General features: G+C 41.8%; 1 protein-coding gene across 1 annotated transcript in view; it reads left to right on the top strand.

Annotated features, from left to right (window-relative positions):
• The window catches only part of pth3r (parathyroid hormone 3 receptor), an 80,553-nt gene that overhangs the window by 37,622 nt on the left and 16,087 nt on the right, over positions 1–26,844 (top strand). The window contains exons 2-5 of the mRNA XM_071392489.1: positions 8,757–8,862; positions 10,941–11,051; positions 12,615–12,739; positions 14,423–14,517. Of these exons, the coding sequence (XP_071248590.1) occupies positions 8,757–8,862; positions 10,941–11,051; positions 12,615–12,739; positions 14,423–14,517 (437 nt within the window). The remainder of the gene's footprint in view (positions 1–8,756; positions 8,863–10,940; positions 11,052–12,614; positions 12,740–14,422; positions 14,518–26,844) is intronic.

Here is a 26,844-nt window from a genome sequence, read left to right as displayed (position 1 = left end):
CTGAAACCCGTGCTCTCCTGTGAAACCTCCCTGGCGGCTAACAATAACCAAGGCAACCCCTCCTCCCAATCCTTATCCATCTCCGGACAATAAGCTATCAACAAAGACTTAAGTGTTTGATGGAAACGTTCCAGCTCTCCTTGACTCTGCGCGTGATAAGCGCTAGCTAAATTGTGTTTAATATGCAGCTGTTGGAGAACCTGACCAAACAGATTAGAGGTGAAATTAGATCCTTGGTCACTCTGAATGACCTTAGGGATTCCAAACAGTGAGAAACTGAGTCAAAGCTTTTGGCACAGACTTAGACGTGATAGACCGGAGAGGATAGGCAGCAGGAAACCTAGTGGTCTGACACATCAGAGTGAACAGGTAACTACTACCATTCTTAGAGCGAGGCAGAGGACCAACAGTCAATAATCAGATACTCAAAAGGTTGGCTGAGTACGGTAATAGGAAAGAGTGTGACCGGCTTAATAGCTTGATTAGGTTTACCAGTTAATTGACAGGTGTGATAGGTTTTTATAAACTCAGAAACATCCCTCTTAAAACTAGGTCAAAAGAAATGGCCTAGTATGCGATTGTAGGTTTTCCTCATGCCCAGATGTCCAGCAACATCGTTGTGGGAAGTTTTCAGCACCAACTCACAAACCTGAAACGGTACAACAACCTAACTAATAGCCTCCCCCACAAAACAACTACCTTGAGACACCCACTTTCTCATCAGGACATCATCCTGGAGGAAATAGCCATGGGCGACATCTCCCAACTGTTCCAGAGGCACAATTTGGTCACGCAACTCTTCTAATGTGGGGTCAGCCCATTGCTCCTTGATTAGATTGGAGCGGGGTACAGAACTGGATAACAGGGAAAGTAGTGACATATTTCTTTGTGCCATCATCGTTAGCCGGAGCAGTGACCAGGTCGCCACGCCTCATGGAACGCGTCACCGCACATGCAGAGAACACCTCTGGGAAACTCTGCACGCACTCATTGGGAATCCCTACAAATTACGGCTTAGCGGAAACCACTAGAGATGGAGACACAACAGGCCATACACGCTCACCAGCCAAGTTATTCCCAAGGATAACGTCGATACCCTCAATAGGCAATGAAGGACGCACCCCTACAACAACCTCACCTTTCACCAGTTCAGAATCCAACATCAGTTTATGCAATGGAACTGACAGTGTTCAAACCTATTCCCCTAATTAAAACACTATTCCCCGAATCAGTCTCAGCAGAGAACACAGACTAACACAAACAACTCAGAGGCACCTGTGTCTTTCAGGATCTTCACTGGCACGAGGTTGTCACTTCCTAAGATTGACACAAAACCCTCCATAATGAAAGGTAAATAATCTGGTTCAATGTGGACTTTCATATGCCCCCGGGCATGAGATGGAGTGAACTGATGTGGGACAGGCGCTGCTAACACCATAGGCTTAGGTTTAATGTAAGTGTGAGTCCTGAATTTAGCCTTAGCCCTGAGAATAGGACATTCGTTTTTCCAATGACCTGAACTCTGACAGTCGTAACACTCTTGACCGAAATCAGCTTTACCATGCGAGCCAGGCTCCACCCTAGTTGAATGAAACTCTGCCCGTGAACCAGAGTGTCTCGGTGGGCGAGGCCCAAATCTCTCTGAACGCCCCCAATCATTCCGAATACGGGACTCTGCAAAGACACTTTTGTGTGTCAAAACATACTCGTCAGCCACGATCAGGGATTGTGTCCTTAAATTGCTCTAGCATAATCAGATCACCTGGATAACAGCAGAGGCGGAACACCAGTGATTAAACTGAAGATAACTCTTGCGCAAACTCAACATCAGTCTGTTTGTCAGTCCTTTCTAAAGTTCTAAATTATTGGCGGTAAGCCTCAGGAACCAATTTGTAAATCTGTAACACAGCCATTTTAACCTTATCATAACTGACACTGTCAGCAACACAAAGAGCTGAATATGCTTCCTGCGCTTTACCAGTCAACACACACTGCAACATTAAAGTGCGATCAGAATCAGGCCAACTCCTAGCATCAGCAACATGCTCAAACAACGAAATGAACATCTCAGGGTCCTTCTCATGAAATTTTGGCAACAACCATAAGTTTCCAACAATATCAAATGAGTCCAGGGCACGACCTAGAGGAGCGACTCCTAGATAACTCTGGGTCACCTTCCCAGAGCAAACTCTCCCCCGAGAGCTTTCCTTCCCTAACCAATTCTAGCCGCTCTTGTTGCAGCTTGATTTTAGCACTCTCCAAATCCTGTTTAAAATCCAATTCCTTTTCACACTTAAAACGATCATGCTCTAGCTCACGCTCCAGCTTAACGCAAGCATTCTCACGATCATGCTCCAGTTGTAACATAAGCAGTTCTTTCTGTTGTTCAAAAGAAAGACTACTAGGGCTAACAGACGGAGTGGCCATTGTAGCAAAACGGGGAGACGGCTGGGGAGGCGGCGAGTCCTCGGCAGAGGCTGCCCTAGTGGTAACTTCTAGTATACCACTCTCCATCAGATTGGCCTTCAATATCAACCTAACATTTTTTTGACGTTTATCAATCATTTCAACCTGGTAGTAATCAGCAATATTCAACAGTTGTTCTTTAGTACATAATTCGAACAGTTCCTCTGATAGAACGCAAATGAACTCTTCTACATAAGACACCATAATCACAAATAACTGCTAAAAACAAACTCACTCTTCCCCTCTGTGAGCACACCAGACCGGACCACAACAAGAGACACACCAATCACACTGGGCACCACAGGAGAGAGATGTGATATATAAGGAGCTTCCCCGAATCCTACAATAACTCAACCCTAGCCTTCGTGCGGATTTGCGGTGGGCAATTACGCGCTGTAGCCCGCTGGCAAGGAAAAACCCCCCAGCCCGCTGGCAGATTCCCCCAAGCCACGGATGTGCCCCCGAGACAACTGCTCAGTCCACAGACACCACACAAAAATAATGAAATAACCATGCCAAATGTATTCCGAAGTGAAACACATCGCTAAGCCTAACGGGGGAAAAGAAAGGCTATAGGTCCAGGTAGCAAATGACACTGCCCTACCCACTGAGGTACACAACAGATTGCACTCACCTCTGACTGATGTCCCAACAGCGAGTAGAGCAAAAGTTGCCAGCCTGGGCAGGGGCCTGGAAACTAACCAATGTTACTATTTCCAATGCAGCACACAACCAACTATCCACCACAGTGGTAAGTTTACCAAACAAACAAAGGCAACCAACACTGGGCCTAACAAATATTACAACTCAAAAAAGATGCAAACAAAGCACCTACAGAGTTTATCGAACAATAACAACATTTTCTCCGAAACAAAATACTCATACCAGTTAGCCTAATGACACTCGTATTGGTCCTACTGGAATACTTTTACAGGCAACACATTGATGACATCACCGAACACACCAAAATCACTGATAACTCTAAGGCACTATACCAAAACACTTATAAGACTATGCAGTGAATACCAACCAAAGCACATCCCAATTAGCATGAGCCCGTCATAATGCAACAAAGTACTATACGCCAAAATGTCGAGGAACCAACCCTATGATCTCAGACAAGCCCCCACTTGTCACGAACCAGCTCGAAGCCCGCAACACAAACGGAGACAACATAGAGACCAAGGAACAACAAAAACACTTCCACCAATCGAAGTAACCTACAGTTGAAGTCGGAAGTTTACATACACCTTAGCCAAATACATTTAAACTCAGTTTTTCACAATTCCTAACATTTAATCCTAGAAGAAATTCCCTGTCTTAGGTCAGTTAGGATCACCACTTTATTTTAAGAATGTGAAATGTCAGAATGATAGTAGAGAGAATGATTTCAGCTTTTATTTATTTCATCACATTCCACAATGGGTCAGAAGTTTACATACACTCAATTAGTATTTGGTAGCATTGCCTTTAAATTGTTTAACTTGGGTCAAATGTTTCGGGTAGACTTCCACAAGCTTCCCACAATAAATTGGGAGAATTTTGACCCCTTCCTCCTGACAAAGCTGGTGTAACTGAGTTAGGTTTGTAGGCCTCCTTGCTCGCACACACTTTTTCAGTTCTGCCCACAGATTTTCTGCAGGAGTGAGGTCAGGGCTTTGTGAAGGCCACTCCAATACTTTGACTTTGTTGTCCTTAAGCCATTTTGCCACAACTTTGGAAGTATGCTTGGGGTCATTGTCCATTTGGAAGACCCATTTGCGACCAAACTTTAACTTCCTGACTGATGTCTTGAGATGTTGCTTCAATATATCCACATAATTTTCCTACCTCATGATGCCATCTATTTTGTGAAGTGCACAAGTCCCTCCTGCAGCAAAGCACACCCACAACAGGATGCTGCCACCCCTGTGCTTCACGGTTGGGATGATGTTCTTCGGCTTGCAAGCCTCCCCCTTTTTCCTCCAAACATAACGATGGTCATTATGGCCAAACAGTTCTAGTTTTGTTTCATCAGACCAGAGGACATTTCTCCATAAAGTACAATCTTTGTCCTCATGTGCAGTTGCAAACTGTAGTCTGGCTTTTTTATGGCAGTTTTGGAGCAGTGGCTTCTTCCTTGCTGAGCGGCCTTTCAGGTTATGTCGATATAGGACTCGTTTTACTGTGGATATAGATACTTTGGTACCTGTTTCCTCCAGCATCTTCTCAAGGTCCTTTGCAGTTGTTCTGGGATTGATTTGCACTTTTGGCACCAAAGTACGTTCATCTCTAGGAGACAGAATGCATCTCCTTCCTGTGTGGTATGACGGCTGCGTGGTCCCATGGTGTTTATACTTGCGTACTATTGTTTGTACAGATGAACGTGGTACTTTCAGGCGTTTGGAAATTGCTCCCAGGGATGAACCAGACTTGTGGAGGTCCACAATTTTTTTCTGAGGTCTTGGCTGATTTCTTTTGATTTCCCCATGATTTCAAGCAAAGAGGCACTGACTTTGAACGTAGGCATTGAATTCATCCATAGGAACACCTCCAATTGACTCAAATGATGTCAATTAGCCATCAGAAGCTTCTAAAGCCATGACATCATTTTCTGGAATTTTCCAAGCTGTTTAAAGGCACAGTCAACTTAGTGTATGTAAACTTCTGACCCACTGGAATTGTGATACAGTGAATTATAAGTGAAATAATCTGTCTGTAAACAATTGTTGGAAAAATTACATGTGTCATGCACAAAGTATATGTCCTAACCGACTTGCCAAAACTATTGTTTGTTAACAAGAAATTTGTGGAGTGGTTGAAAAACGAGTTTTAATGACTCCAACCTAAGTGTATGTAAGCTTCCGACTTCAACTGTATATACAATCAACAATGGTGCATATAGTCAGTAGTGTAAGTGAGTGGCCGCACAGACAGACAAGCCACAATTGATTTTATATACATTTAAATATATATACAGTGGGGAGAACAAGTATTTGATACACTGCCGATTTTGCAGGTTTTCCTACTTACAAAGCATGTAGAGGTCTGTAATTTTTATCATAGGTACACTTCAACTATGAGAGACGGAATCTAAAACAAAAATCCAGAAAATCACATTGTATGATTTTTAAGTAATTAATTTGCATTTTATTGCATGACATAAGTATTTGATACATCAGAAAAGCAGAACTTAATATTTGGTACAGAAACCTTTGTTTGCAATTACAGAGATCATACGTTTCCTGTAGTTCTTGACTAGGTTTGCACACACTGTAGCAGGGATTTTGGCCCACTCCTCCCTACAGATCTTCTCCAGATCCTTCAGGTTTCGGGGCTGTCGCTGGGCAATACGGACTTTCAGCTCCCTCCAAAGATTTTCTATTGGGTTCAGGTCTGGAGACTGGCTAGGCCACTCCAGGACCTTGAGATGCTTCTTACGGAGCCACTCCTTAGTTGCCATGGCTGTGTGCTTCGTGTCGTTGTCATGCTGGAAGACCCAGCCACGACCCATCTTCAATGCTCTTACTGAGGGAAGGAGGTTGTTGGCCAAGATCTCGCGATACATGGCCCCATCCATCCTCCCCTCAATACGGTGCAGTCGTCCTGTCCCCTTTGCAGAAAAGCATCCCCAAAGAATGATGTTTCCACCTCCATGCTTCACGGTTGGGATGGTGTTCTTGGGGTTGTACTCATACTTCTTCTTCCTCCAAACACGGCGAGTGGAGTTAGACCAAAAAGCTCTATTTTTGTCTCATCAGACCACATGACCTTCTCCCATTCCTCCTCTGGATCATCCAGATGGTCATTGGCAAACTTCAGACGGGCCTGGACATGCACTGGCTTAAGCAGGGGGACCTTGCGTGCGCTGCAGGATTTTAATCCATGACGGCGTAGTGTGTTACTAATGGTTTTCTTTGAGACTGTGGTCCCAGCTCTCTTCAGGTCATTGACCAGGTCCTGCCGTGTAGTTCTGGGCTGATCCCTCACCTTCCTCATGATCATTGATGCCCCACGAGGTGAAATCTTGCATGGAGCCCCAGACCGAGGGTGATTGACCGTCATCTTGAACTTCTTCCATTTTCTAATAATTGCGCCAACAGTTGTTTCCTTCTCACCAAGCTGCTTGCCTATTGTCCTGTAGCCCATCCCAGCCTTGTGCAGGTCTACAATTTTATCCCTGATGTCCTTACACAGCTCTCTGGTCTTGGCCATTGTGGAGAGGTTGGAATCTGTTTGATTGTGTGTGGACAGGTGTCTTTTATACAGGTAACGAGTTCAAACAGGTGCAGTTAATACAGGTAATGAGTGGAGAACAGGAGGGCTTCTTAAAGAAAAACTAACAGGTCTGTGAGAGCCGGAATTCTTACTGGTTGGTAGGTGATCAAATACTTATGTCATGCAATAAAATGCAAATTAATTATTTAAAAATCATACAATGTGATTTTCTGGATTTTTGTTTTAGATTCCGTCTCTCACAGTTGAAGTGTAGCTATGATAAAAATTACAGACCTCTACATGCTTTGTAAGTAGGAAAACCTGCAAAATCGGCAGTGTATCAAATTCTTGTTCTCCCCACTGTATATATAATAATGCCACAACCAAAATCCAACAGCATGTCTGCATGGAGAGAGTCCCCTCCATGAATGGGGAAAGGTGAATTTATCCCTGGACACACTCGTCCCAGATGTGTCCCATTTCGCTGACGACCCTTCCGGCTCGACCCACCGACACCCCACTAAGGAAAACAAGAGCAAAGAGAAAGAATTCGGCAGACAGAGAGGCAGGGTCATCACAGGACCTATAGATAGCTTTAGCAAGAAAACCCAAATGCTGAGTTAATTTATTTGGATCCCATTTAGATTTTATTATAACATTGGCTGGTCAATTATCATGGGCAAGTCATACTGACAAAATTTTTGTGAAGTTTGGGTGGGGTATGTCTGTTATAAAAAGATGTTATGCATTTTTTACACAAAAATCAACTGTACTAGTTATTCAGGCTCTGGAATTGTTCCATATTGATTACTGTCCGGTAATATGGTCAAATGCAGAAAAGAAAGACCTAGCAAAGCTGCAGCTGGCTCAAAACAGAGCAGCACGCCTTGCCCTTCACTGCACATACTTAACTAACATCAACAACATGCATGCCAGTCTTTCCTAGTTGAGGGTTGACGAAAGATTAACTGCTTCTCTTCTAGTTTTTATGAGAAATATCATTGTGCTAAAAATTCCAGATTGTCTGCCTAGTCAAATAACGTTCAGCTCAGACACCCATACATACTTCACAAGACACACCACCAGGGGTTTCTTCACAGTCCCCAAGTCCAAAACAAATTCACAGCAATGCACAGTTTTCTACAGAACCGTGATCACATGGAACTCCCTTCCATCTGCAATCACTCAATCAAACAGCACAACAGCCTTTAAAAAAACAGATGGAGAAACGATTCATGGAACGGCAGGGACTGTGAGGGGACACACAGACACTAACACACAAATATTTTGTGTTGTATTGTTTGTATGATTTTTGTTGTTGCATTGCTTGTATCTAGTTATAGATTTTACATTAGTGTGACTTTCCTTGTTTATCAGTGTATCAGTGTTTTGTTTCTTGTCATGTTTTGTGTTTTTGTGGACTCCAGGCAGAGTAGCTGCTGCTTCTGCAAAAGCTAATGGGGATCCAAATAAACAATCACAACAGCTGCTCTTCCAGGAGTCCAAAAGCCTTGGATTAGAATGTTTTCTGATTGGTTAAAGGTGATCTAATTGCTGACAAATTAGTTTCGAACAATGCCGCTCTTTACAGGCACACACGGTTTTAATGAGAAGATGGCCATACTGAATCAATAAAGTAAAACAACTGTGAAACAGAGCGATTCAGTTTGGATTCCCAGGCTTGGATTGAGGGGTTAATTGTCGCTCAGATTTCATTGGTGGAGGTTTTGGACCTACGGGCATGATCAGACAAAGGGTAAGATAAGAAGAAGATAGACCTTAGACTTCACACCTGAAGGATAAAACAAATGTCGCCCTGTCTGCACACACAATCCTACTTGTTAAACAAACACGACATAATGCAATGATTCACGAACATGACAACTGTCATTCGAGAGCCACATCATTTGAGACATCACAACGTTTTAATGTCATGTCACACGCAGCAGTGGACAGTCTGACCATTGACTGGTTGATATGCTGGCTGCTAGCCAACTGTCTCGCCTAAATCATGGCATGTGTCACGTTGGGGTCAAGTCAACAGTCCTGACTTGGTAATATGATCTTCTTCTTCTTCTGTCCCTCTACCATAGATAGACTCTGATGATGTCATCACACGAGACGAGCAGATTTACCTCCTGATTGGTCCCCGTGCCAAGTGTGAGAGGATAATCCATTCACAGCTGGCCATAGTCAAAGGTGTGTTAACTACTTTAAACGCATCGCAAGTTATAGGACAGTGTTTCTCAAACCTTGGTATACTTCTAGAATACATCAAATTGTGTCAACCACCATCAGTCCAATATAGGATAAAGTGTAATTGATTACAAATAAGATTGTTTGTCACTTCCTCCTGTTCAAGTACAGTCAAAAGCGATATCAATCCAATATCCTGGAGTGAAGCATTTCCATAGTAACAGAAGGTTAGATGTGAGATGAATGATAGGAAAACCAGCTCGACTCACGGTCACGTGACGTAGAGTTATGATGCGGAGTCTTGATACAGATTGTGAATGGCCATCTGTTAGAAATTTAATTACAGACGTATCGTATCATCTGAGATACAGTGCATTCAGAAAGTATTCAGATTATTTGATTGCTTCCACATTGTGTTATGTTACAGCCTTATTGTAAAATGGATTAAATAAAAAAAATCCTCATCAATCTTCACACAATACCCCATAATGACAAGGCAAAAATAGGTTTTTAGAAATGTTTGCAAATTTATTACAAATAAAAAACAGAAATACCTTATTTACATAAGTATTCAGACCCTTTGCTATGAGATGTGAAATTGAGCTCAGGTGCATCCTGTTTCCATTGATCATCCTTCAGATGTTTCTACAACTTGATTGGAGTCCAACTGTGGTAAATTCAATTGATTGGACATGATTTGGAAAGGCACACACCTGTCTATATAAGGTCCGACAGTTAACAGTGTATGTCGGAACATAAACCAAGCCATGAGGTTGAAGGAATTGTCCGTAGAGCTCCGAGACAGGATTGTGTCGAGGCACAGATCTGGGGAAGGGTACAAAAAAGAATCTGCAGCATTGAAGGTCTCCAAGAATACAGTGGCCTACATCATTCTTAAATGGAACAAGTTTGGAACCACCAAGTCTCTTCCTAGAGCTGGCCACCTGGCCAAAATGAGCAATACGGGGAGAAGGGCCTTGGTCAGGGAGGTGACCAAGAACCCGATGGTCACTCTGACAGAGCTCCAGAGTTCCTCTGTGGCGATGGGAGATACTTCCAGAATGACAACCATCTCTACAGCACTCCACCAATCAGGCCTTTATGGTAGAGTGGCCAGACGGAAACCACTTCTCAGTAAAAGGCACATGACAGCCCTCTTGGAGTTTGCCAAAAGGCACCTAAAGGACTTTCAGACCACTCTCAGACCAAGATTCTCCAGTCTGATGAAACCAAGATTGAACTCTTTGGCCTTAATGCCAAGCGTCACATCTGGAGGAAACCTGGCACCATCCCTACGGTGAAGCACGGTGGTGGCAGCATCATGCTGTGGGGATGTTTTTCAGCAGCAGGGAGACTAGTCAGGATTGACGGAAAGATGAACGGAGCAAGGTACAGAGAGATCCTTGATGAAAACCTGCTCCAGAGCGCTCAGGACTTCAGACTGTGGCGACGGTTCACCTTCCAACAGGACAACAACCCTAAGCACACAGCCAAGACAACGCAGGAATGACTTCGGGAAAAGTCTCTGAATGTCCTTGAGTGGCCCAGCCAGAGCCTGGGATTGATCCCGATCAAACATCTCTGGAGAGACTTGAAAATAACTGTGCATCAACGCTCCCCATCCAATCTGAAAGAGCTTTAGAGGATCTGCAGAGAAGAATGGGAAAAACTCCCCCAAATACAGGTGTGCCAAGCTTGTAGCGTCATACTCAAGACGATTCAAGGCTGTAATTGTTTCCAAAGGTGCTTCAACAAAGTATTGAGTAAAGGGTCTGAATACTTATGTAAATGTGATATTTCTGTTTTTCATTTTTTATACATTTGCAAAAATGTATAAAAGACTGTTTTTGCTTTGTCATTATGAGGTATTGTGTGTAGATTGATGAGGGGGAAAAAACGATTTAGTCAATTTTAGTATAAGGCTGTAACGTAACAAAATGTGGAAATAGTCAAGGGGTCTGAGTTTTTCCGAATGCATTGTATATTATGAAATTAAATGTCGGTTGAATTTTCTACTGCTTTTAAAGTAAGAGAACAATGACTCATACAAAATGGCCATCTGTGCTGTTGTATTTTTGCAGAAGATGACTGTGTACCAGAGTGGGATGGGATTATCTGCTGGCCCAGAGGGAAGCCTAGTCAGCTGGTCTCGGTGCTATGTCCAGAATACATCTACGACTTCAACCACAGAGGTGGGCTGGCTCATGACTAGATCACTAACCTAAAGCTCAATAGCTGCTTTGTTCTTTTTAAATACACTAATGGACAAACCCCATACAGTAGAAGGAAATATAGTACATTGTCCACATACATCGATCACTTACGTAATCATGACAAGTCAGTGATAGATTGCGTTTACCAGCAGACACTGGACTTCAGGTTTTTAAATGTAAAATGTATTGTGTTACGAAACCAATAACTAGCCTACGGATATTGTTGCACTCGCTTTGTTCTAGGGGTCATAGGCCTAGTTACATGATGTAACTTGAATGAATTATGTGCATCTATGTGAGAAATCAGCGTATAAGCCTAAGTGTTGAATGTACATTTTCCCAGGGAAACAGTAAGCTTACCTTGGCCAGCTCTGTCTCTCTTGACCTCTTGGTCGGCCAGTCCAAGCGGATTATTCTTTGTTAAATTGGTGACAAAACATAAATATGTACAAAAAGGAAAAATACCAAAGGCATGCCCAAACTAAAAACTAAAAAACAAACGAAAGGCCTCATGGCCACCAAACAAAACCAGCAGCCTCACGGCTAGCAACTCGATTCCTTATAAGTGCACGTTGCGAAATGCAAATTCAGTTTATGCAGTTCACCAGTCCCAAATCAAGTACTCTTTTTGCACAGTACTTACAGACATCTGCATGCATACTCAAGTTTGTTCATGTGTTTACAACAGTCCCAAACTATATCATAAGGAGTCTAACTCCACATTACATTAGATGTAACACGTATCAGCCTTGCTTTAAATATACAGTAAGGAAGTTTAGTAGCTACAGTAGTTGTTAATATCACATTCTGGCTTGAATGTTGTCTGTATGGTTCATACACATAAGATACAACAAAAGCACACAATCCTCAGTTTTAGTCTAACAATATACACTGAGTGTACACAACATTAGGAACACCTGCTCTTTCCATGACATACACTGACCAGATGAATCAAGGTGAAAGTTATGAACCTTTATTGATGTCACCTGTTAAATAGATGAAGGAAGCAGACAGGTTAAATAAGGATGTTTAAGCCTTGAGACCATTGAGACATGGATTGTGCATGTGTGCCATTCAGATGGTGAATGGGCTAGACAAAAGATTTAAGTGCCTTTGAACGGGGTATGGTATTAGGTGCAAGGCAACACTGCTGGGTTTTTCCAGCTCAACAATTTACTATTAGTCCACCACCCAAAGGACATCCAGCCAACTTGACACAACTGTGGGAAGCATTGGAGTCAACATGGGCCAGCATCCCTGTGGAACGCTTGACACCTTGTGCCCCGATGAATCGAGGCTGTTCTGAGGGCAAAAGTTGTGCAACTCAATATTAGGAAGGTGTTCCTAATGTTTTGTACACTCAGTGTATGCTTTTGCTGATGGGCTTGGGAGGTGGGTCTTTTTAATTTCTGTGCAATATTTCTGTGCATTTAAGGGACCTCTTTTGGCTCAAGAGCCCCTCCTGAGGCAAAAGCTCTGTTTTGCCCCTTTTAAGGCTATTGTACTAATGCTGATGGTATCCCTCTTCTCCCCATCCCCCAGGTCAGGCCTATCGTCAGTGTGATGCCTCAGGGAACTGGGAGCAGGTGCCTAGCATCAACCGCACCTGGGCCAACTACACTGAGTGTACCACCTACCTGTTGTCTAGCCATAGAAGCCAGGAGGAGGTGTGTGTGTGTGTGTGTGTGTGTGTGTGTGTGTGTGTGTGTGTGTGTGTGTGTGTGTGTGTGTGTGTGTGTGTGTGTGTGTGTGTGTGTGTGTGTGTGTGTGTGTGTGTGTGTGTGTGTGTGTGTGTGTGTGTGTGTGTGTGTGTGTAGAATAGTAAACGAACACAAATTTGACCTACTGGGGACATTTTGTTAGTCTCCACAAGGTCAAATGCTATTTCTAGGGGGTTTAGGGTTAAGGATAGAATTAGGGTTAGGTTTAAGAGGATTTCTGTTTATGCTGGTATCAAACTTTGGGTTGCACTGGCCTATTGCAGCTTTCTACCCTGTTTCTATATTGTACATCAGACTGGTTAGGAGAAGGTGAGAGAACATGAAAGGCCGAGAGCTCCGAGGGGTCACCCATGACAGTTCAACAACAGGAGGAAGACAATTGTTGATAAAGTGGTGGGGGTAAACAAGTTTAATTTTAAAACAAATGTTATATAATAAATCATAATAAAACATACAAACTGGATCAATAAATTAATAGATAAGCAATTAAATAAGTAAGTACATAATTGGAAATTACACCAAGGGATGAAGGGATTAAGTGCGACAAAGATAAATGCTATGTTAATGTGCTTTATATATATAATACAATTAAATGTAAAAAAATACAAAACCAGATTGAGCAAATAAATACATAATTTTTTCTTGAACTTCCTCCTGGTGTTGGTAGCCCCTCTAGGGTTAGGGTTAGGTTTTAGAGAGTTTCTGTTTATGCTGGAATCAAAACTTGGGTTGCACGGGCCTATTGCAACTTTCTGCCCTGTTTCTATATTGTACATCCGACCAGTCTGGAGAGGGTTAAGGTTAGGTTTAGGGTTAGGTTTAAGGGTTAGGGAAAATAGGATTTTGGATGGGACTGAATTGTGTGTCCCCACAAGGTTAGCTGTACAAGACTGTGTGTGTGTGGTTGTGGTTGTGTGCGTGGTTGTGCTGTGCGTGTGTGGGCACATTTGTGCGCTTGTGTGTGTGTCAGTCCTGTGTAGCTCAGTTGGTAGGGCATTGCGCTTGCAATGCCAGGGTTGGATGTTCGATTCCCACGGGAGATCAGTAAGGAAAAAGTATGAAAATGCATGAGAGTGGCTTCTAAATGACTAAAATGGTAGTGTGTGTTATTTTTGAGGGGGGATTTTCACCTGAACAAAGCCCTCTCTGTCTATTTGAAGTGAACAGTTATCACAGTGTCAACCACAATGCATGAATTAGTAACCTTGTGTTGACCAAGCATTTTGCTTGTGGCAAGAATCTTTTTCAGGCATAAAAAAAATAATCACATCAAAACCCTATGTGGAATTCATCAGTCCATCATGATACTCACCCACTACGAGCTGTGGTCTTCAGCAGTGGACCGTAGCCATTTGTGAACAACATATTCTTGACTTTGTTCCTGTTCACACGCACACACACAAGCACGTACACACACACACATTCACACACACACACACATGCAGAGACACGTATGCACAATTGCACGCACACACACACACACACACACACACACACACACACACACACACACACACACACACACACACACACACACACACACACACACACACACACACACACACACACACACACGCACACACGCACACACACGCTCATTTGCTGAGTGTATTTGTTCTCCATTTTTAGGAGGTGTTTGAGCGGCTACACTTGATGTACACCATTGGCTACTCCATCTCTCTGGTATCCCTACTGGTGGCTGTCTCGATTCTCTGCTACTTCAAGTAAGACCCCTTTAATGCTCCTCTTCAGTAGTATTATAGTAATACCAATACACTAGTCCACCATACATGAAAATATAAAAGACTCAGTTCAGAAAGAGGTGATTTACTGCACATGTAATACCAAAGAAAACATTTGGTAAGTGGAAAGTAAATAATAGCACTTTACTTAAGAATGGTATATAGCAATATGATGTGGTTATAATTAGTTGCGGTGATATAAGCACAATTAGGACCTCCTTATAAAGACCGGTATTTCCAGTTTATTTACCGTCATGATATCAGATTAATCTGCCACACTGGTATGCAATGTTCCCTGTAAACTGCGCCCGTACATTGCAACACACTTTCTCCAGGATTGCCGCGCAGAAGAAATGCCATGCTGTGCAGAGATGCAAGAGATTGAACTTCACCGAGTTCGCCCCATTAGTTTGCACTATATACAGTGCATTCGTAAAGTATTCAGACCCCTTGACTTTTTCCACATTTTGTTACGTTACAGCCTTATTCTAAAATGGATGAAATAGTTTTTCCCCCTCATCAATCTACATACAATACCCCATAATGACAAAGCAAACATTTTTGCTAATTTATTCCAAATAAAAACATATCACATTTACATAAGTATTCAGACCCTTTACTCAGTACTTTGGTGAAGCACCTTTGGCAGTGATTACAGCTTCGAGTCTTCTTGGATATGACACTACAAGCTTGGCACACCTGTATTTTGGGAGTTTCTCCAATTCTTCTCTGCAGATCCTCTCAAGCTCTGTCAGGTTGGATGGGGAGCGTCGCTGCACAGCTGTTTTCAGGTATCTCCAAAGATGTTTGATCAGGTTCAAGTCCGGGCTCTGGCTGGGCCACTCAAGGACATTCACAGACTTGTCCCGAAGCCACTCCTGCGCTTTCTTGTCTGTGTGCTCAGGGTTGTTGTCATGTTTTCATCAATGATCTCTCTGTACTTTGCTCTGTTCATCTTTCCCTCAATCCCGATTAGTCTCCCAGTCCCTGCCGCTGAAAAACATACCCACAGCATGATGCTGCCACCACCGTGCTTCACCATAGGGATGGCGCCAGATTTTGTCCAGATGTGTCGCTTGGCATTCAGGCCAAAGAGTTCAGTCTTGGATTCTTCAGAACAGAGAATATTGTTTCTCATAGTCTGAGAGATCTTTAGCTGCCTTTTGGCAAACTCCCAATGGACTGTCATGTGCCTTTTACTGAGGAGTGGCTTCCGCCTGGCCACTCTACCATAGAGGCCTGATTGATGGAGTGCTGCAGAGATGGTTGTTCTTCTAGAAGGTTCTCCCATCTTCACAGAACTCTGAATTTCTCTGACCAAGGCCCTTCTCCCCCGATTGCTCAGTTTGGCCAGGTGGCCAGCTCTAGGAAGAATCTTGGTGGTTCCAAACTTCTTCCATTTAAGAATGATGGAGGCCACTGTGTTCTTGCGGACTTTCAATGCTGCAGAATTTATTTGGTAACCTTCCCCAGATTTGGGACCTTATATAGACAGTTGTGTGCCTTTCCAAATCATGTCCAATCCATTTAATTTACTACAGGTGGACTCCAATCAAGTTGTAGAAACATCTCAAGGATGATCAATGGAAACAGCATGCACCTGAGCTCAATTTCAAGTCTCAGAGCAAATGGTCTGAATACTTACACTACCGTTCAAAAGTTTGGGGTCACTTAGAAACGTCCTTGTTTTTGGAAGAAAAGCACATTTTTGTCCATTAAAAGAACATAAAATTGATCAGAAATACAGTGTAGACATTGTTGATGTTGTAAATTACTATTGTAGCTGAAAACGGCAGATTCTTTATGGAATATCTACATAAGCGTACAGAGGCCCATTATCAGCAACCATCACTCCTGTGTTCCAATGGCACTTTGTGTTAGCTGATCCAAGTTTATAATTTTAAAAGGCTAATTGATCATTAGAAAACACTTTTGCAATTATGTTAGCACAGCTGAAAACTGTTGTCCTGATTAAAGAAGCAATACAACTGGCCTTCTTTAGACTAGTTGAGTATCTGGAGCATCAGCATTTGTGGGTTTGATTACAGGATCAAAACGGTTAGAAAAAATAACTTTCTTCTGAAACTCGTCAGTCTATTCTTGTTCTGAGAAATGAAGGCTATTCCATGTGAGAAATTGCCAAGAAACTGAAGATATCGTACAACGCTGTGCACTATTCCCTTCGCAGAACAGCGCAAACTGTCTCTAACCATAATAGAAAGAGGAGTGGGAGGCCCCGGTGCACAACTGAGTAAGAGGACAAGTTCATTAGAGTGTCTAGTTTGAGAAACAGACGCCTCACAAGTCCTCAACTGGCAGCTTCATTAAATAGTACCCGCAAAACACCAGTCTCAACATCAACAGTGAAGAGACGACTCCAGGATGCTGGCCTTCTAGGCAGCGTTCCTCTGTCCAGTGTCTGTGGTCTTTTGCCCATCTTAATATTTTCCTTTTAGTGTCCAGTCTGAGATATGGCTTTTTCTGTGCAACTCTCCCTAGATGGCCAGCATCCCAGAGTCGCCTATTCACTGTCGACGTTGAGACTGGTGTTTTATGTGTGGGTTGTGGGTGTAACTACCCATTTAGTGGGGGATATTCAAAACTGACCTAAGATCAGTGTCTAGGGGCAATTTCACTGTACACCAAAAATGTGACTGACAGGCTCAAATCAGTCTTATGTAGCAAAATGTGAAATTGTATTTTTTACATTGGATAAAAGTAGAGACTCAGCTACAAAATGGTATATCATACACTACATTTGAGGAACAATGGGGAAGTCATTTTGCTTTGAAAGTTGATAAACTTGTAAACTCACTTTTGAGAAAATGGCCTTGGTACTACTGGTACTACTACTGAAGAGCCCTTCTTTGTCTACACCCATTCAGCATCGTTCACATCCTCTTAACCTTTATCCCCACCCATCTCTTTAAGGGTTGATCCAAATTATATGGACCCTGATTTAACTATCATTGTTAATTTGTTTATTTTTCATGACAGATTCTTTACTCATAAAATGAAGTGGGCAGAGAACAAACCCCTCTTCATTTGTTTAAGATAGAATTGAAATTATTTTGAAATTATTAGTAAGTGTAAAAACAAAAAAGCAATATGTACCATAAAACGTTTTTACAAATTGAAAATGTATCTCGATATGTAATACCCGTCTATTTATGTACTCTTGTTTGTATACAGTTGAAGTCGGAAGTTTACATACACCTTAGCCAAATGCGTTTAAACTCAATTTTTCACAATTCCTGACATTTAATCCTAGTATAAATTCCCTGTTTTAGGTCAGTTAGGATCACCACTTTATTTTAAGAATGTGAAATGTCAGAATAATATTAGAGAGAGTGATTTATTTCAGCTTTTATTTCTTTCATCACATTCCCAGTGGGTCAGAAGTTTACATACACTCAATTAGTATTTGGTAGCATTGCCTTTAAATTGTTTAACTTTGGTCAAATGTTTCAAGTAGACTTCCACAAGCTTCCCACAATAAGTTGGGTGAATTTTGGCCCATTCCTCCTGACAGAGCTGGTGTAACTGAGTTAGGTTTGTAGGCCTCCTTGCTCGCACACGCTTTTTCAGTTCTGGCCACAAATGTTCTATAGGAGTGAGGTCAGGGCTTTGTGAAGGCCACTCCAATACCTTGACTTTGTTGTCCTTAAGCCATTTTGCCACAACTTTGGAAGTATGCTTGGGGTCATTGTCCATTTGGAAGACCCATTTGCGACCAACCTTTAACTTCCTGACTGATGTCTTGAGATGTTGCTTCAATATATCCACATCATTTTCCTACCTCATGATGCCATCTATTTTGTGAAGTGCACAAGTCTCTCCTGCATCAAGCACCCCCACAACATGATGCTGCCACCCCCGTGCTTCATGGTTGGGATGGTGTTCTTTTTTCAAGCCTCCCCCTTTTTCCTCCAAACATAACGATGGTCATTATGGCCAAACAGTTCTAGTTTTGTTTCATCAGACCAGAGGACATTTCTCCAAAAAGTACGATCTTTGTCCCCATGTGCAGTTGTAAACCATAGTCTTGCTTTTTTATGGCGGTTTTGGAGCAGTGGCTTCTTCCTTGCTGAGCGGCCTTTCAGGTTGTCGTTATAGGACTCGTTTAATTGTGGATATAGATACTTTTGTAACTGTTTCCTCCAGCATCTTCTCAAGGTCCTTTGCTGTTGTTCTGGGATTGATTTTCACTTTTTGCACCAAAGTACCTTCATCTCTAGGAGACGTTTCCTTCCTGAGAGGTATGACGGCTGCATGATCCCATGGTGTTTATACTTGCGTACTATTGTTTGTACAGATGAACGTGGTACCTTCAGGTGTTTGGAAATTGCTCCCAAGGATGAACCAGACTTGTGGAGGTCTACAATTTTTTTATGAGGTCTTGGCTGATTTCTTTTGATTTTCCCATGATGTCAAGCAAAGAGGCACTGACTTTGAATGTAGGCCTTGAAATACATCCACAGGTACACCTCCAATTGACTCAAATTATGTCAATTAGCCATCAGAAGCTTCTAAAGCCATGACATCATTTTCTGGAATTTTCCAAGCTGTTTAAAGGCACAGTCAACTTAGTGTATGTAAACGTCAGACCCACTGGAATTGTGATACGGTGCATTATAAGTGAAATAATCTGTCTGTAAACAATTGTTGGAAAAATGACTTGTGTCATGCACGAAGTAGATGTCCTAACCGACTTGCCAAAACTATAGTTTGTTAACAAGAAATTTGTGGAGGGGTTGAAAAATGAGTTTCAATGACTCCAACCTAAGTGTATGTAAACTTCCGACTTCAACTGTATTTCTGTTTTTGAATTGGTTTTGTTCATAATAATAATAATAAAAAATAGCAGTCAAGAACCCAAGCTAACTTGCTTGCTACTTCCAGACAGAAATCAGAGAACAGCCCACTGAACATTATTCGCCCTAGCAGAAATGGTTAGTCTGTTATGTTATCCAGAGCGTTGGTGACTGCAACTGTGCTGTCAGATTGTCCGTTCGTAAATTCAAAGCGTTTCACTCTCGGAGCGTTCAGAGTGCACAATGGATGCTCTGGCGGATGACTAGGGTTGAACAGAACGGCTGTCAAGCACCCAAGCTAACTGGCTAACATTGGCTAGCTTGCTAGCTACTTCCAGATACATAATGAGAGAACACCGCACTCTGACCATTTTACTCACCCTAGCAGAGCTGGTTAGGCTGTATTCATGTTATCTAGAGGAGTGGTGACTGTAACTGCTGCTGGCAACAATTGAATTACGCTTTCTTGCCAATGTTTACTGACACTGGCCATATTCAACTGGTGTTGAGCATTAGTAAATTCATCAGTTATTCTGCGCTCTGGCACACTCAGACGAGAGTGCTCTGAAATCGGAGTAACGTTAGATGGCCAGAAATGGTTACTTGCAGTCTTTTGTTAATACATGTAGCTAGCTAGCTAAACAATGAACCATAATCACAACTCATGATGTTACTACCCTGTATGAATCTGCAGGTAGCTAACCAACATCTATCAACAGTTGTAGCAGTGACATTCTATTGAAATGCATACTTGCATAGTGGAGGCTTTTGTTAACTTCTACTTGGTCACCATCCCGGATCCGGGAGCATCCTCATCAGTAAAAAAGCTGACTAGCATAGCCTAGCATAGCGCCACAAGTAAATACTAGCATATAAATATCATGAAATCACAAGTCCAAGACACCAAATGAAAGATACACATCTTGTGAATCCAGCCATCATTTCCGATTTTTTAAATGTTTTACAGCGAAAACACAATATGTATTTCTATTAGCTAACCACAATAGCAAAAGACTCAACCGCATATTTTCACCATTTTTTTACCGCATAGGTAGCTATCACAAAACCGACCAAATAGAGATATAATTAGTCACTAACCAAGAAACAACTTCATCAGATGACAGTCTTATAACATGTTATACAATAAATCTATGTTTTGTTCGAAAATGTGCATATTTGAGGTATAAATCATAGTTTTACATTGCAGCGACCATAAAAAATATCACCAAAGCAGCCGGAATAATTACAGAGAGCAACGTGAAATACCTAAATACTCATCATAAAACATTTATGAAAAATACATGGTGTACAGCAAATGAAAGATAAATATCTTGTGAATCCAGCCAATATTTCAGATTTTTTAAGTGTTTTACAGCGAAAACACAATATAGCATTATATTAGCTTACCACAATAGCCAACCACACAACCGCATTCATTCACTGCAAAGGTAGCGATCGCAAAAAACCAGCAAAAGATATAAAATTATTCACTAACCTTGACAAACTTCATCAGATGACAGTCCTATAACATCATGTTACACAATACATATATGTTTTGTTCGAAAATGTGCATATTTAGCGGTACAAATCGTGGTTTTACAATGTGAATACGTAGCCAAACTGCACAAAATTATCCAGAGATATTTTGGACAGTCACCTAATCTAATCAAAGAACTCATCATAAACTTTACAAAAAAATACATGTTGTACAGAAAATGAAAGATACACTAGTTCTTAATGCAATCGCCGTGTTAGATTTAAAAAAATAACTTTAGTACGACATACAGCTTACGTTATAGCGAGACAGCGCCTGCAATGAGGGCGGAAAATAGAACTAAGCATTTTCCACAGAAATACGAAATAACATCATAAATGGTTCCTACTTTTGCTGAGCTTCCATCAGAATCTTGTACAAGGAGTCCTTTGTCCAGAATAAATCGTTGTTTGGTTTAAAAATGTCCTCTTTGCCTGTCGAATTAGCAACCTTAGCTAGCCAAGTGGCGCAAAGATGTCCATCTTCACCAAACGCAGAGAACGGAAAACGCCAAAACTCCCAATAAACGTTCAATAATCTGATAAAACTATATTTAAAAAACATACTTTACGATGATATTATCACATGTATTAAATAAAATCAAAGCCGGAGTTATTAGACGTCTATACCGAACGCTTTTCAGAAGCCAATGTCGATGTCCTTCCCGCACCTTGCTAGACAAAGGAAATTGGGGTCACGTCATTCCAAGAGCTCTTGTTCGACCTCAGATCAAGCTAGACACCCCATTCCACCTCCCACTGCCTGTTGACATCTAGTGGAAGGCGTATGAAGTGCATGTATATCCATAGATTTCAAGCAAATGAATAGGAAGGCCCTGGAACAGAGCCTCGATTTCAGATTTTTCACTTCCTGACAGGAAGTTTGCTGCAAAATGAGTTCTGTTTTACTCACAGATATAATTCAAACGGTTTTAGAAACTTGAGAGTGTTTTCTATCCAATAGTAATAATAATATGCATATTGTACGAGCAAGAATAGAGTACGAGGCAGGTTAATTTGGGCACGATTTTTTACAAAGTGAAAATAGCGCCTCCCTATTGACAAAAGGTTTTAAGACATGTAGCTAGCTAGGTAGCTAAACAATGAACCATAATCTCAACTCATGACGTTACTACTCTGCATGAATCTGCAGGTAGCTAACCAACCAGGTTCAATGTTAGCTAGCCATGCAAATGGCTCTGAGATACGAATAATAAGATCATACATGTAGCGTTAGCTAGCGAGCCAGCCAGCTAACGTTAGATAGCTAACGGTACACTTTTTTTTCTTTTTTTTTCTTTTTGCATTTTCCAATTAACAACATTCAAGACAAACGTGAAAAGATATTAGACAACAATAGGACAAAGTGACAGTAACAGATGAGCGTAACAAAGAAAGAAAAAATAAAACAAATTATAATTATATATACAAACATACAATAAAAAAATTATAATGAGACATTGGATCATATGGTCACCTGCCGTAGGCTACATATTATACATTACGTGTGAAACATTATATAAGGATAATATAGAGATTCATTCAATGTGATGTGGGGGGAGATTCTCCATATAGTCAATAAAAGGTTGCCAAATTCTGTAAAATGTATTTAACTTATTCCTCAAGGGGTAAGTAATTTTCTCCAGTGGGATACAACTATTAACTTCTGATAGCCACATTGCAACTGGCAGGGGGGAATCCAATTTCCATTTCAAGGCAATACATTTCTTGGCAATCGCTAGCAATATTTCTGTTAGCTTTATAGTATGGCTTTGCCTAAGATTGGTGTTAGTAAAGTTGCCCAGTAGACAGACCTCCGGGTCTAAAGGGAATGCAACCCCATGAATTGAGGATATGGTATCGCATACCCCCCGCCAGAAACCGTGTAGTTTTGAACACTGCCAAGTGGAATGGAGGAATGTTCCTTCATCTGAGCCACATCTAAAACATAGGGAGGAGATATCAGGGTTGAACTTGTGCAGTCTAGATGGGGTGATATAGAGCTGATGGAGGAAATTAAACTGGATCAGTCTGATCAATACCCAGATCTTTTCCCCATCTAAGTCGGGGTTTATCTAGCCCAGGCAGTGTTAGTCCTGACATAAGAGCATCGTAAACACGGGAAATGGTCTTGAACAGTGGTTGGTCTGCGTGGCAGAGTTGTTCAATAGGTGACATCTTAGGTAGGTTCCATTGTCCCTTGAGAGACACCCTAATAAAGTTTCGTAGTTGTAGGTAGCTAAAGAAGTCCCTGTTAGGCAAGTGGTATTTCTGTTTCAGCTGATCAAAAGACATAAGAACTCCCTCCTCGTAACAGTGTTCCAGAAGAGTGATCCCCTTATCAGACCATGGTCTAAAGTTACTATTCTGGAAAAACATAGGAATCAATCTATTGTTCCATAAAGGGGTTTTAGGGGAAAGGAATCCCCCTCGTCCGAACAGCTCATGCAGTTTGCACCATGCCAGGACAGAATGTATGATTAAAGGGTTGTCTGTGATGGCTTTTATAGATTTTCTGTCCCATTTGTAAAACAATTCTGCCCCAGTGTCATCATTTACCTCAAGCGTTTCAATGTTCAACCATGAGGGAGAGGGACCCTTGTCAAACCTCTGAGCCAGAAACCTAGACTGTGCTGCCCAGTAGTACATTCTAAAATTGGGGAGGTTTAAACCCCCTTGACTGTAATCCAGGGTCAGTTTATCCAGGCCAACCCTAGGGGTTTTGCCGTGCCAGATAAACCGCCTGGTCAGCTTGTCGAGAGAGGAAAAAAATGCTGCGGGAACAGGGATAGGGAGAGATTGAAACAGATATAGAAATCTGGGCAGGACATTCATTTTAATTACATTGATTCTACCCAGTAGAGTGAGCGGTAAGTCCATCCATTTACAAAGGTCACCCTCCACCTTTTGCAACAAACTGGCCAGATTGAGTTTATAGAGGTTGTTCAGGTTACCATCCACCGTTATGCCCAAATATGTGAAGCCCATAGGCGACCATCTAAAAGGAAACTTGTGCTTGATGGTATGATGGTCAAAGACAGACAACGGTAAGATTTCGCTTTTATCAAAATTGACCTTATATCCAGAGAAAGAACTATAACACTGTAGTATGATCTGCAAGTGAGAGAGGGAGTGTTCTGGGTTTGTTAGAAATAAGATAAGGTCGTCCGCAAAGAGTGATAATTTATGGGTATGGGGGCCCACCTCAAAGCCATGTATGTCAGGGCACGTTCTAATAGCCTCAGCCAACGGTTCGATGGCGAGGGCAAAGAGGTGGGGGCTAATTGGGCAACCTTGTCTGTTCCCCCTATAGAGAGGGAAAGAGGAGGAAGTAATCCCATTGGTAGCAATCCTAGCTTTAGGAGATTTGTAGAGTGACTTTATCAAATTTACAAACACGGTACCTAAACCAAACTTTTCCAAGACGCGAAAGAGGTATGGCCATTCAACCCTATCAAAGGCCTTTTCAGCGTCGAGGGAGACTGCGACACTAGGTATTTTGTTTTTGTTAGCAAGGTGAATTATATCAAAGAACCTTCTGAGATTATTGGAGGACAATCTATTAATTATGAAGCCAGTCTGATCTGGGTTGACCAACAGGGGAAGACATGACTCCAGTCTCTTAGATAGCATCTTGGTGACCAGTTTACAATCTGTGTTAAGGAGAGAGATTGGTCTATATGAGGCGCACTTTAGTGGATTTTTCCCTTTCTTGTGGATTACAGTAATCACTGCTTGAGAGAAAGACTCTGGAAAGCAGTTGTCTTCCCTGGCTTTTTTAAGTACCTCCATAAGGTAGGGGACCAACAGCTCCCTAAATTCTTTATAGAACTCTGGAGGGAAGCCATCCTCCCCAGGAGATTTATTAGAAGGTAAGGATTTAATGGCCTCCAACAATTCAGGAACTGAGAAGTGTTCACTCAGGCGCTCGCTGTCTTCCCCTGACAGGCATGGGAGGTTGAGAGAGGAGAGAAAGGAGTCGATCTCTGATAGATCATCGCTTGATTGGGAAGTGTAGAGGTCTTCATAGTATTTCTTAAAAGTATTATTAATTTCAGTAGGGTTGAAAGATATCTCATTAGTAAGAGTTTCTATAGCATTAATTGTCCTCTTACTTTCCTCTGCTTTCAGTTGCCATGCCAATACTTTGTGAGCTTTCTCTCCAAGCTCGTAATAACGCTGTTTTGATTTAGTGATGGCCCTCTCGGCTTGATATGTGTTCAGAATATTATATTTCAGTTTTTTATTTACCAAAAGCCTGTATAGATCTTTAGTCGGGCCTCTTTGGTAGGTTTTCTCTAGCTCTGAGATTTCAGATTCAAGGGCACTCAGTTCCGCACCGTGTTTTCTCTTCAGCCCTTTAGTATAGGAAATGATCTGTCCCCTCAGATAGGCCTTCAATGTGTCCCAAAGAATGAAACTGTCAGGAGCGGAGGGTTTGTTTGTCAAAGTAAAAATATTGATCTGCTCTTTGATGAATGCACAAAATTCAGGTTGCTTTAGGAGTGTAGAATTTAGTCTCCATCTATATGCTCCATTTACCTTGGTAGGAATGGAGATTGATAATACCAGAGGAGAATGGTCACTAAGCAATCTGGGGAGATACTCGACATCTAACACTCTATGAAACAGTTGTGTCGATAGTAAAAAGTTATCTATGCGTGTGTCTTGTGTGGGTGTGAATAAAAAGAGTAGTCCCTATCCTGTGGGTGCAACTGTCTCCAGATGTCTAGTAAGTTGAGATCTTTCATGAATGACATGGTGAGCTTGCTGGCTTTGGTAAGAAGTGAGGGTTTATCAGAGGACCTATCAAGAACTGTATCTAAACAAAAATTAAAATCTCCTCCAACCAGTAACCATCCTGGTGGTGCTTGAGCAACCTGAAGGAAGACATTCTGAATAAACATATGGTCATCGAAGTTAGGAGCATAGATATTCAATAGGGTCCAAGACTCTGAAAACATATGCCCCTGCACCAAAACAAACCTGCCAGAGGGATCAGAGATGGTGTTGTTGACGCAGAAGGGGATGTGTCTACTTATCAAAATTGCAGTTCCTCTTGCTTTGGAGTTAAAAGAGGACGCAAAAACTTGTGCTACCCATTCCCTCTTCAATTTCTTGTGTTCACTGGCTGTAAGATGTGTTTCTTGTAAAAACACAATGTCAGCCTTTAATTTCTTAAGGTATGTATAGACTCTCTTCCTTTTAATCGGGCTGTTAAGACCTTTTACGTTGAATGTGACATATTTTAGTGGATTAAGCATAGTTGGGTTTCAAATATGTAACTGAATGGAAATCTATCATATGTAGATAGTTAGGAAATGGTTCAACTTTGGTTTGAACACAGAAGTGACCTATGTGTCTCTTTAGGAAGGAAACAATAAACATAGAAAAAAGGGGAAAAAAATAAAGAATCCCACCCACCCCGATTGTTAGACTAAAACCACAATCCCAACAATCAAACATGAATACACTTGTAGAGATACGTTGCTGCTCGCTTTCCATCTTGCTCTTACTAGCTAAACCTTGGCGTAAACTAAAACCTGCGAGCTCTCTAAATTGAAAACAAACGTTGTGAATAGACATTTATGGCTGAATATTTACTGCCCACGGTAAGGGCTGCTTGAGTCTCTTTTCGAAAGATTAACATAAATGAGGGGGAAAGCAGTGGGCCTAAACCCACTTATTTGCTTCGCCCAGTAATATAGACTAAACCAAAATATACTCTCCTGTAAATGTAATAGAACTCACCCCGGAAAGATACGGTTAGTTGAAAATGTACAAATCAATTATAGCGACCGGAGGATATCAGCGGTTCAGTCCGGATAAGAGAAAACAAACAAACTGCATCTTATCCCCCAGAGAGACCGTCCTGGCTCAGACGTTGCTCAGTTCTTTGAGAAAAGTGTACACTTCTCCCGGTGTGTTGAAGAGATGGCTTCGGCCTTTGTACTGAACTTTC

This window comes from Salvelinus alpinus, chromosome 3 (genome assembly GCF_045679555.1).
Source record: "Salvelinus alpinus chromosome 3, SLU_Salpinus.1, whole genome shotgun sequence".
In the NCBI taxonomy this organism is placed as follows: Eukaryota; Metazoa; Chordata; class Actinopteri; order Salmoniformes; family Salmonidae; genus Salvelinus; species Salvelinus alpinus.
This window is presented reverse-complemented; position numbering and strand designations above follow the sequence as displayed.